The sequence below is a fragment of the Lupinus angustifolius genome, chromosome LG09 (assembly GCF_001865875.1).
Source record: "Lupinus angustifolius cultivar Tanjil chromosome LG09, LupAngTanjil_v1.0, whole genome shotgun sequence".
Classification (NCBI taxonomy): Eukaryota; Viridiplantae; Streptophyta; class Magnoliopsida; order Fabales; family Fabaceae; genus Lupinus; species Lupinus angustifolius.
This window is the reverse complement of record NC_032017.1, coordinates 8,874,268-8,886,996: the sequence shown is the minus strand read 5'-3', so window position 1 is coordinate 8,886,996 and position 12,729 is coordinate 8,874,268. Positions and strand designations below refer to the sequence as shown.

General features: G+C 31.3%; 2 protein-coding genes across 2 annotated transcripts in view; one reads left to right on the top strand and one right to left on the bottom strand.

The window, feature by feature from the left end:
- On the top strand, positions 1,880–7,201 carry LOC109355736 (haloalkane dehalogenase). The gene is made up of 11 exons (XM_019598937.1): positions 1,880–2,187; positions 3,022–3,097; positions 3,197–3,282; positions 3,703–3,796; positions 3,885–3,961; positions 4,253–4,380; positions 5,043–5,114; positions 5,355–5,425; positions 5,944–6,019; positions 6,777–6,920; positions 7,022–7,201. Exons 1-11 carry the CDS (start codon positions 1,897–1,899, stop codon positions 7,062–7,064), a joined length of 1,158 nt encoding a protein of 385 aa, XP_019454482.1. The 5' UTR covers positions 1,880–1,896; the 3' UTR covers positions 7,065–7,201.
- LOC109355702 (glycerol kinase-like) overlaps positions 12,516–12,729 on the bottom strand; it is a 17,091-nt gene continuing 16,877 nt past the window's right edge. Inside the window, exon 5 of the mRNA XM_019598888.1 lies at positions 12,516–12,525. The gene's annotated coding sequence lies outside the window, so the exon portion shown is untranslated. The remainder of the gene's footprint in view (positions 12,526–12,729) is intronic.

Below are 12,729 nucleotides of genomic sequence, written 5' to 3'. Positions count from 1 at the left end.
AATAGAATATTAAACAATTTTAGATTTTTATGAAATTTGACATACAATAAATATATATACAATAGGAATTTTCCATAGTTATAAAAATCGTACCGTACCAGCCGGTTCAACCAGAAAACCGGTGAACCGGGCTCCTAACCGGTACGGTACTAGTGTTGAACTGGCTAAGTATCAAAACCAGTCAAAAATCGGTTAAAACCGGTGAACCGGCCGGTATTTTACTAAACCGGCCAGTTTATACACATTTTTTTTTAAAAAAAAAAACTTTAAAACTTAAAAATCCATTACAAGGTGACCTATCTTTCCAACCCCTCTTCAACACTTCAGGACACATGCTTCCAATGGATACTTTGATTACACATTTTGATTCCTAACATTCGTGTGTAATCTCAGTGACATTTGTGTAATCTTGGAGTATTGTCTGAAGATAGGATTTGGTATAAAAGTATAATATTACATAAGACAACTTTGACTCGTTGGTGTTAAATGTTAAAACTCCAAATTTATTTGTTTTATAGAGTGAATTGTGAACTTATGTCATTTATTTATATTTTGCCGTTGTTAAGTGATATTTTTAGATTGATATATGTTTTTTAATTTAGACTTTGAATTTGTTAAAGACTTAAAGTTGTTTATTTATATGAATTTTGAGTAGATTATAAATATGAATTATAAATTTGAGTATCTACCTATTTGAAATTTTTTTGTTATAGGTTTATATATATAAATATAAGTAGGTATGTCCGATTTAACTGACATGCGGTTTAATTACTGAACCACTGGTTGAACCATTGTACCACTGGTTGAACCACTGTACCACTGGTTGAACCACTGTACCACTACACTAGTACCCTGACCGGTTTGATAACCGGTACGGTTTTAACAACACTCTGGAATTTTCAATTCAATAATTTGTATGATTAATTTAATATAAAATATCATTAACTGTGCAAAGAGTTAACGTAGTTTAATATTTGAGCATATGAAGGCATTAAATAATTCTCCAATAATTTCTCTTATTATCATCTATATCGTATTTAAGACTAATATGTTCATAGATCAATTTGAATATTCGTAAACACGACTATGTTATATGATAGAGATAGAGTTCTTGACATTATACTTTAAAAAATAGTTATTTTGTTCTTCAATAAGGCACATGTCGCCAAACTAATTCTCAAATGTATTAGTTGAAATCATGAAGTTTAAAAATTCTACCAAATTGGTTATTCTTAAACTAATTTGAGAATACCTAGGAAGAAAAACTTACATTGTTATTTTATTTTATTTATGTGTTAATTTTCCCTCATCGGGTAAGAAAGTAAACTTCTTTTTTCTCAAGCTTTTCTCATTAAGTATCTATTATTCATATCAATGAAAATTATGTGTAAACCTTTTCATTTTCAATATCTCTTTAGCATAAAAAAATTGATCTCCTTAGCATAAAAAAATTGTTTTCAATAATATATTCATAAAAATGTATGCAAAAGTTTTGGGTGAACATTTTATGTCTAAAAAAATATATCACTCCATATGATACTATTTATAATTAGTCAAAAAATACTTAATTATTAAAATTTTAGCTTAAATATATTTTTTTAAACCAATCTTAAACGCGGACACTGGATTGATACACATTTGTGTGACAAGTGCTCCCATTTTTTTTGCAATATAACTATATATCAATTTTACACATTATTGTAATATAAATCAGTGATAAATGATATAAATTACTCTAATTTATATTTCTTCTTTCAATCTCCACAAAATTATTATCTGTTATGTATTTATGGCCACATCTTAGGTAGAAATATTTGAGGACAACATTGAACTAGGTAGGGACCACATAAAACACAATCTATAAATGAAAATGAGTGGTTAGTTTTGTTTGTTATTATGTTCAAGGTTGAACCATTGAAGCTTCTTTGTTCATCAATGGCATTTTGTTCTATATTTTCTTCCACTTTCAACCTTTCCACTACTTACCCTTATAGAATAAAACTACCATTAACTACTACAACTAGAGTAGTTATAGTTAGAGCTAGTTCAAAAGATAGTGAAGACAATGACAAAAATGTCCCTGAATTCAACCCTTTTGGATTTGTCACTGATAACCCTTCAAGTCGCAGTGCTATTCAACTTCCTCAAAGTCCTGCTGAGGATGGCAATGTTGGCCAAATGCTATATGTATTCATTCTTTTTCTTTGTTCTTTTGAATCTTCAATATTAAAGGCTTATGCGTTGTTGTTCGATTCATGTGGTCGACCTCATCTGAGATAAAGACTTGATTGTTATTGTTGTTGTTTATTTTAAGTTTTTATGTGTTGTTCCATCCATGTGGCCGACCTCACCTATTGAGGTAAATGCTTGATTGTTGTTGTTCTTATTGTTGTTGTTGTTTATTTTAAGTATTTATGCGTTGTTCCACCCATGTGACCGACTTCACCTATTGAGATAAAAACTTGACTGTTGTTGTTTATTTTAAGTATTTATCCCTCCATTTTAAATTGGTATTGATGTTTGCCTTAGTTGTTAACTTTAGATGGAAAATGCTTATATGGGGACTAAATACTTACAGGGTCTGTTTGTGAGTTGATTTTTGGAGGGGAAGGGAAGTGAAGGCTTGAGAGCCATCTTACAAGTATATTTCATGGCTCCCAAGCTTTTCCCTTCCATCCCTTGACTTCCAAAAACCAACTCGCAAACAGATTATGTTTTCAATAGGAGAAGTATTATCGGTGTATCTTGACCATGGAATTTTATTTGAACAATTAAGATTAGGAAAAACACATGCTTTTTTGAAGTAGTCGCACGACTTTTTAATCTTGAGCATCCTTGTATAATTGTTGTTCAAGATTTGTTCTTCTCACTTTCTTAAAGTACAAATTCCTCTCATTGGATATGCCACATATGTATATACTACATAGTTTACTTTGTTATTTCTGAATTTGAATAAATGATGATAGATTTATTCATGAAAATGTTGTAATACTTTGGTGATTTGTGTATTGTTGTTCTTAGAGGACAGAAGACAAGGGCAGGGAATTCGGGTCATACGTTAAATCTGGGAAATTAAGATGGTTTGTGAGGGAAACTGGTATTATCATTTCTATGCCGAAAAATATGCTTTCAGTTGTCAAGTTTTATGAAATTGCTAGACAAGTATATATATTTCTTTCGTTCTCATTGTTTGCAGGATCAGCCGAAAGCAGACGCGGAACAGTTCTCTTCCTTCACGGAGCACCAACGCAATCTTTTAGCTACCGAGTTGTTATGTCTCAGGTTATCTTACTACATTGGTTCTCTTTTTGTTTTGCGTTGGCTTTGTTTGATCAACATCACCCTTAGAATTTGATGCGTTTAACATCATGAGCTATAGCTTTTGGTTTGATACAATTACGAGAAATTTTAAGGAAATAAAGTCGCTTCTTCATCATGAGCTATAGATTTTGGTTTGGTAGTAAGTACTTGATCGAACGAGTGATATCAGAGCCAGATACTACAGCTTTTGGCCTAGACATTTTGTACCGAGGAACGAGAACTATATTGTGGCCTTACATTGTTACTTTACCTTCATTAATTGCATGTCTTGGGATATCTAATAACCGATGCTACATCGTTTCGGGAGTTACTATTTCGAGTTTGGTTGTGCATTTTTTTGTTAGCTATTAATATTTATCTTACTGTTCTTTCCCTTAAAAGTTGGGAGATGCAGGGTTCCACTGCTATGCACCTGACTGGATAGGATTTGGTTTCAGCGACAAACCACAGCCCGGATATGGTTTTAACTACACAGGTTATATTACGAATAATCTTATACCTCATGTAACCAGTTTTTACTCCATAAACCTCGTAACTTGTAAATGTTCTTTCAATTCTTACAGAAAAGGAGTTTCATGATGCGTTGGATAATCTGCTTGATGTGTTACGAATCGAATCTCCCCTATTTCTCGTTGTTCAGGTATCAAAAGCATGAAGAGTACAATCTGTGGTAGCATTTCTCATGTTGAAATTTCAGCGAAATTGACCGAAATAATGTAATATAATTATTAATGCATAACTGGGATGGAGATGGTCAATTTAGAAAGAGGTGTATAGACTCTAGTTGCATCCAAGTTTTGTGAACTTCTTAGGATGTGTTTGCGAATTGGTTTTTCCCGAGCCTTCCTTTTCCTTCACTTCTCCGAAAACCAATTCTCGAACAACCCTTACTAAATAATTGTCCTAACATATGGTCACACCTCTCCTTCAGGGGTTTCTTGTAGGTTCGTATGGACTAACTTGGGCTCTGAAGAACTCAAGCAAGATATCAAAGCTAGCAATATTGAACAGTCCACTAACAGATTCGTCTGTCGTTCCTGGACTTTTTCAGAAGCTAAGGTTTGGTTGTTACATTACCAATGAATTATCGCCGAACTTATAGTTTCCTTGTTGTATCTCTTGATTTTATTAATCAAACAAGCACCGTGTTCACTTCCAACAAAGATTTTAACCGACCATTTTCTAGAATAACATGAGTCCTCCTTTTACTGAATATTCCCCCGAGGCCTCAACAGAAGAATGACCTCGTTCGTGTTGCATTGAAATGACTATAAATCCTTAAATGATGTTAGATGAGTGTGGAACATGAATCCTCTGTCGCATTCCTATATAGACCTATCACGTTGGTCACACCATTAGTCATATATTCTCTTAATGGCATGAGCAAAAACACTTTATCCATCCCGAAAATGTGATCTCTTCATTTCTGATGTATCTTATACGCACAAACTTGATAGTGTCTGCATTGAATTTTGATGCCATCACCAATGGAAGCTTGTAGTTTAAGCAAATATATCATGTTTCGAAATTTTATAAGAATGTTCTGTGACATTGTTTTCGCTATGAAGTTTTGCAATTTAAGGTATGTGGCCATTAATTATGCCCTACATGTCACTTCACAACTTAATTTAATCCTTCTTTGTCTTTTGGTTTATGTTAGCTGTTTGATCTTGATCATTGTATTATATTGACACTATCGGTTCATTTTCTCTCCTTTTCAGAATTCCTCTATTTGGTGAGTTTACATGTCAGAATGCTATCGAGGCTGAGCGGTTTATTGAAGCAGGTAGCCCGTATGTATCGAAAAGTGTATTTCACAATTGTCTGGTAATTTTATGAACTATCCAATGCACTTAAATTGTCGAGTTTCAGCCCTTGTGTCGAAATCTCTCATAGTCATTGTTGTTCTCAGTTCCCAATATCTCATTGCAAATTCTCATGCCAAAGCATTATAACATGAGTACACTTGAGACAACACCTTCTCAAATTCCAACTTTTTTTGTGTTTGGCTCTAATAGCACATTATTTTGCAGGTACGTCTTGAAAAATGAAAAGGCCGATGTGTATCGACTACCTTATTTGTCAAGTAGTGGACCTGGATTTGGTTAGTGCCATGCTTCTGGTTTTTTACTATTTCTGCATTTATTCATATTCCAAATATAATAAACAACTTGTTGATAGAACCTAAGGTAAATGTTATATACAGGTAATGTAGTATAGACGAAAAATTAATCGATGCTAGTTTCATGCTTATATCGACGAAAAATTATTAATGCAGTTTCTTATATACTTCTTTACCCTTGTCTATGCAAACTAGGCCTTAGCTAAACCTCATGAAATTTTGTGTGATGTATTCATCTAGTTACTACAAAATCTTTAGTTTACTATGATAAATTTATGTAATGAATGTGAGCGATACTAATTTATGTTGAGAGTGTTGGTCTAATGATGTAAGGCCCATTGGATCCTAGATAGGTCAAGAAGTCAAAGGTTTGATTCCTGTAAACGACACTTGTTGGGAGGGGCAACCACGTATCCCGAAAGAAATTAATTCCTTACTCATACGGTAGGAGATACCCATAGTTATTAAAAAGAAAACTAATTTCTGTTGTTGGTTTTCAGCTTTACTTGAAGCTGCAAGAAAAGCTAATTTCAAAGGTACTTTCAGAGAAATAGCTGAAGGATTTGTTACTGAGAGGTATATTTACTCAGTTTGAGCCAAAAAAACTCATGAATTGGAATTGATAAGTTGTGCTAAATAGTTAAGGGTGTGAAACTAACCACCTAAACCATAATAGTAACTCTCATTTGGAACATTGGAGTATTCTTAATGTAAAGAGTGCAATATCTATGCATTGTCAGCATAAAGATTTAAACACAATCAGTATGATGCACCACTCGTTTGTATTACTTTTTTGAAGAGTCAATGATGATTAAATGAGTGGTGGATGATGGACTGACAATGTATAAAACTCTTACAATGTTAGTATATACATTTTTCTCTAATGTAGAGTGTAATATCTATGCACTGTCATAAGTTTTATACATAGTCAGTTCGTTTATATTGAGAGTCAATGATGATTATATATGAGTAGTGAATGATGAACTGACAGTGTATAAAACTCTGATAGTGTAAATGGTATATTTGAAATTGGAATATTTTTACTCCTAATGTTGAACATTTGATTTAACAAAAGTATCGCATTGCGTTCGGAAGTTGTGATTGTGGGCATTGGAGTGTGAAATATCTTATGGTCGAGTACTTGTCTTGGAATTTGATGCGGTCCTGATGCGACTAGATCATTGCAATTTGGAGCTATACCAAAATTTTGGTGTAATGATGATGATGATACAATAGCATTCTACAACCGCATTATATAATGTGGTCTGCAATTTTAAACATACTCGTAACTTTAACCTTAACCGATAAACGAGTTTTGTAATTTGTATTTCAGATGGGATAAACCAATAATACTTGCATGGGGATTATCAGACAAGTATCTTCCTCAATCTGTAGCAGAGGAATTTCAGAAAGGAAATCCAACACAAATCAAGCTTAAATTCATAGAAGGTGCTGGTCACATGCCACAAGAAGATTGGTGAGTAATTTCAACATAGGACTCATTCAAGTGCATAGTATATATTATAATACTATGATGTTTTATGCAACTTCTTAAAAAAGTGCTTTTTTTTGTGACAGGCCTGAGAAAGTTGTTGATGCTTTGAGAATGTTTTTCTTCTGATTTCAAAAAGCTAATTCATCACCCTCATGGTATCTAAGTGCTTATTTTAATGAAAGGGTATCCTAAGTTTTTTCTATAAATTGTAAATTAAGTGTTTTAAGTTTTACACTGGTTAATTAATACACTAGCTTTTTTTGGTCCATATAAATACACTATAGCTTTGTTTGAATGAATGTTATGTCCATTTTCTAATGAAAAATAAATAAGTAACATGTTAGGAAGTGTTTTTTTGTACTACTAAGGGTATCTCTTACATTTTTTTAGTTAAAGAATTAATCCCTTTCGAGGTTTGTGGCTATAAAGGAAAATGATTATTCCATACCTCTTTTCAGAATTCATACCAATTTGCAGAATTCATGATATTGTATTTCTCATGAAAGAAGAAAGAACCAATTTGGCTTATATACAAAAGTAATTGATTTGCATCTTGGTATATACTCGATCACTTAAAAATATATATATTGAGATATGAGATCTTGTAATAGATTTTTATCATCAAATTAGTCTTACCCTGAAGCACCTTGCGTCTTTGAATTGATATCTTTTGGCTAACCTAACTTCTTCCATTCCTCGGGACCAATAAGGGGAAGTGTAGAAATATTCATTGTTGTTCATCGACTATGACTTTCGATCTGATCTTAGGCCCTGACTCGTTAGTACAAAGCTGATATAAAATTTCCTTATACTATTAGTTGAAGAGTTTAAAATCTGTGTACTGATAGTGTAAAGTTTTTTACACTGTTAGCACATTATCCACCATTGATTTGCATTATAAAAGAATTTACGCTGTCAGCATACCATTTTACACAGTCAACACATCATTTTACACTGTCAGTGTATATTAAATCCTTTGTTGAATATATATTATAAAAGAATTTAAAAAGTTGGGTTATCACAATAATTATTATCAAGTTAGAACATTGAGAACTTCTCTACAAACATTGGGCATGCATAATTCCATAACATGGGGAAAATTCAAGGTATATTTAAGTATTAATCAAAGGACATCATAAGAAAAAAGGTATTAAACTTTGGTTTTTGACTTTATACAATAAATAGGTGTAAGTTTACCCAACCATTAAACCAACTCACTTATAGTAAATATAATATAATTATAGTTTCAGAATGTTCTTTGTTGTGAGTTTGAGTTGTAGTTAAACTTTGGTTTTACATTTTATAACCTTACCTTGTTGATTCTGAAGAGTTATAATAAGGCACACTTATCCTACATCATTGTAATTCATCTTAATGGAATGAAAAAGTTGTTGCATCCTGCAATAAACAATTTCTAATTGCACTTATTTCTTACTAGATAAACCTATTATCTTAGACTTAGCTTGATATATTTCTATGGTTTATTTTCGGGTGGATAAGCTCGGTAGAAGCCTCAATAACTATAGTATATTAAATGAATGATAGTCCAATTTATAAGAGAAGAAGTAGGCCAAAAAGATTATATGTGGAACGATTATGAAAATTTATAGATTAATATTTTGTCAATAAATATGATTTATGATAGAATATTATGAAGTCGTTCGATTCATATAGTAAACTTCATGTGGGCTATTTTATGGAGACTAGGCCTGTATCATTTGTCTTGATGGGCTTTGTTTAGTTCATGTAGATGGGAACTCTTTAGTATAACCTTGCTGAATCTTATAAATTATGGGATGAGATTAACAATTTTCCAAAGTGTGACATTTTCTTATGATTGGTAAAGAAAATATTGATTTATAGAATTTTTTAGATTTTTTTTTCCAACCAACCTCAATTGACATATGGAGTGATGATACACTTCTATGATAGAACATATTATCCCATAAATTAATTGTAAACGGTTCAATGCATAATTACTAATCTTAGACTTATAAGTTTAATGATAATTTTTATTATTGGAGCAAGATCAAAATCATAAATTCTATATTTGAATTATGAGAAAAATGTTGCATTGAAATGTTATTTTAGTGGTGATAGTGGTGATAATGACAATGAGGATTATAGTAATAATAACACGATTCATAGTGATGGTATTACGACGACGACTTTACTGGCGATAACAATATTACAAAAAAAATTCAACAAAGATAAAGAATACTAATTAGAACATATTGTCTTCTATATAAATTGATAATTCTTTACTGGCGATAACAATATTATCAATTTGATGTTCCCAATTTCATATGACATTTTGCATATTGGTCTAGATATGGAAGGTCCACTAAATTTTCAGGATGACCAAAAAGTTAAGAATTTGATTATTGGGAACGACACTTGTTGGAAGGGACAACCACAAACCTAAAAATGATTAGTTTATTACCAGAATATCATTGGTAATACCAAAAAAACGAAATTTTGCAATTTCATTTATTCTTCCTTCTTAAGTTTGGTGACAACTCAAATGTATAATATGAGTTCCTTGTAGTAACGCTAGTAAACCATGCATGCACCGAACCTATTCCAAATAAATAAAAACAACAATAGTAACTGAACCCTATTTTGAAGATTATGATAGTAAACCAAATCCATCATGTCATGTGTATTGTTAAATGTACTCAAAGTGGAAAAGAAGGATGAAGATTCATGCAATATGGTTGATTTCAGTTGCTATTTGTGGATTGAACATGATAGAACATTAAGGGCATAATTACATTTCAACCCCAGAAATATGTACAAATGGTTTAAGAGATTTTTTTACTGTCGTTGAATTATCTATCATTTATATCTAAGTGTTATTGACTTTTAAATATAAGTAATATAAATTAATAATAAATATTATACAAATTGTATATAAATTTTTACAGATATTACTTCGATAAATTTGCCAAATAAAGTTGAGGCACATCACATCTGAGTGGGTTATAACCATTGCATAGTGGAATAGCTTGAAGGTGAAAACACTAGAGCAATCATGGTGATTATCATGGTGCATCATATTAATTTGTGACTTTTGAGTTTTCAATGATGGGTATATAGAGGATTAAAAAAAAGGGCCAAAGTTATTGAAATCATTATGTTTTTAATATTCTATATTGGCAAATATGTTGCCCTATTAATTAAAAATATCACTTTCTTGAATTTGGTTTCTCAAAAAACAAAAAGTTTCTATATTTTGTATCCCTAACCCTTTTTTTTTAAGAATGATTTCAACTGATCCATGTTTATTTGAAAAGTGAGTAATATTAAGTCATTTCAACATCTCATGTTATTTTTTTCAAAGGTTAATGAAACCAACCAATTATACTAGTGTTAGTGTTATATAACACAAACCATATCCAAAAATAAAATAAAATAAAAAAAAACAAACCCAAAACCGATATAAATTTAAATCCCATAAAAATATTAAAACCTCACAAATAAGGAAGTAGTTAATTTTTTTTATGTTAATTAATAATATTTTCACACTATAAGTTACAAGATAATTTTTTTGGTATATAGTTATTCTTCTAATCAAGAGTCAAGTATTCAAGGGCCAACTTATTGAATCACTATCAAAGACTAACAATTATTGTGAGACAAATATTACATATCTTCAATGATGCCTCAATTTCTATCTCAAGTAATATAAAATATTACTTTTTGTTTTTAAAAATTTTATTTTTATTTATGTGGCAATATGTGATTGGTCCAGAATAAAGAATGAGACACATCCCTTAAGAATATATTATCTATGTCCATTATTGTGAACTGATTTGAGCAACATTTAAACAGAACATATATTTGAATCTGATTTTGTGATCGTTATTTAATAAGGATAATTACTAAAGAGTGTTTGTAACCTACATAGGTTTCTTAATACATGGACATTTATACTATGCACATTTTATTAAATTCAAGAAAATCAAAATGGACAAATTTTGAACCACAAGATTTTACTGTATTGAACTATAAAGGGAGGAAGTTATGTTATCCGATTAGTGGCATGAAAAACTAGAAGATGGAATAAATACATCATATATTATAGTTTCAAATAATATCATACTTTCAAGTGTCAAATCTTTTCAAGTGTCTATGGAAGAAACTTCATTGATAGGGAAAACCGACTAAATGATATCTACATTTCAAAAAGATCAGTCTTTATTATTAGTTGGATAGTTCATTTTGTAAATAGTGTTAGGTTTATTCAAGTGTAAAGTATCACATCGGATAAGATGAGAGGAGTGAAAGAATTTACAAATGAAAAAGAATCATGGAACTAATGTCTTAAAGTTTTGGTTTAAGACGTTGTGTCTCACTTGTAGCTCTCCGCTCCTCCCATGCCCCGATAACAATGGAACTTCTCGATAACAATTGTTCGGCTGAGATATAATAGACTTAAGGAAGAGCGGACCAGTGAGTGTGTGGTACCCACACTTCACACTTAAGGGAGAAATTGTGAGGTTTATTCAAGTGTGAAGTCACACATTGGATATGAGGGAAAGAATGAACAAATTTATAAATGGAAAAGATACATAGAACTAATGTCTTAAAGTTTTAATTTGGTTCAAGACGTAGTGTCTCAATTGTGGCTCTCCGCTCTTCCCATGTCCTGGTAACAATGGAACTCCTCGGTGGTTGGAGGCTCCATAATCGCAATCTAGTCCAACACATACCAACCATTTTTTTTAAAGATCTTGGTTACCCACCTCATCATCAAATTAGATGCACAAAGCTAAGCAATATTTGCGGTGCCTAGTAACAACTTAGTAATTAAAGTACCAAAGGCAACTTGTGATGTAAGTTAAGTAATAGCACTATGATTTATGCATGCATCAATGAGAGACTATTACTGATTTGATCACTATAATAGGACCCAAAATTATGAAATGTTACCCACAAAATCAGAGGAAGAATATGGTTCAAGGATTGTTTTCTTTGTTAGAGGTTGATGCTATATCACAGTCAAATTAAGTGAACATAAAAGTTGATTTACTTATTAATCTTGATCTTATTATTATCCGTTCAACATGTCCTAATCATATTACTATGAAAAAAGATCCTAGAGAAAAACTTGTATGAAGAAGACACATATAGCATGTCACATTTAGATATTAGTGCATTTATGCTTGTTGGTACTATCATTTATAATTAAATTTTTATTAAAATTAAACTTTTAATGTGTTGGTAAGATTTAATTGGTTGTCTCCACATACATATGTCTTCATACAAGTCTTTATATATATATATATATATATATATATATATATATATATTTCTATCCTTACACTCACTTCAATATTTAATAGTAATGCTCAAAGAAATCAAAATCATTATTAAAGAATTGTATATGACTAAAATGCAAAGTCAAATTGCTAAGTAATGAGTTACTTGACCTGAGTAGAACTAGGTACTAAGTTACCTGAACTGTGATGTAGTTGGTAACATTTCACTAGAACTGCGTAACAGGTTATCTGACTGAGAAAGCAGTTACAAAGCAAAATTGACTGATGTAACCGATTAATCAAGTGTATTAATCAATTACCAGCTTAGACATAACATTTGGGTAATCGATTATCACATTGTGACAATCGATTACACAGAGCTATTGAAACCAAATTTTCAAAATCAAAATGAACATCTTCCATCCAAAGTGAATAGGTTTCATTCCAATCGTATCTTCTCTTCATGGACAAATATCTTGGCTGATTGGAAGACTATTTAAAGGCATTGTGACATCCAAATTCAATAC

Bases quoted from the DNA above. Each gene is read 5' to 3' on its own strand.
- LOC109355736 (XM_019598937.1), top strand. From the start codon at position 1,897: ATGTTCAAGGTTGAACCATTGAAGCTTCTTTGTTCATCAATGGCATTT. The intron at 3,098-3,196 runs GTATTATCATTT...CATTGTTTGCAG, and splicing joins ATGGTTTGTGAGGGAAACTG to GATCAGCCGAAAGCAGACGC. The intron at 3,797-3,884 runs GTTATATTACGA...CAATTCTTACAG, and splicing joins ATATGGTTTTAACTACACAG to AAAAGGAGTTTCATGATGCG.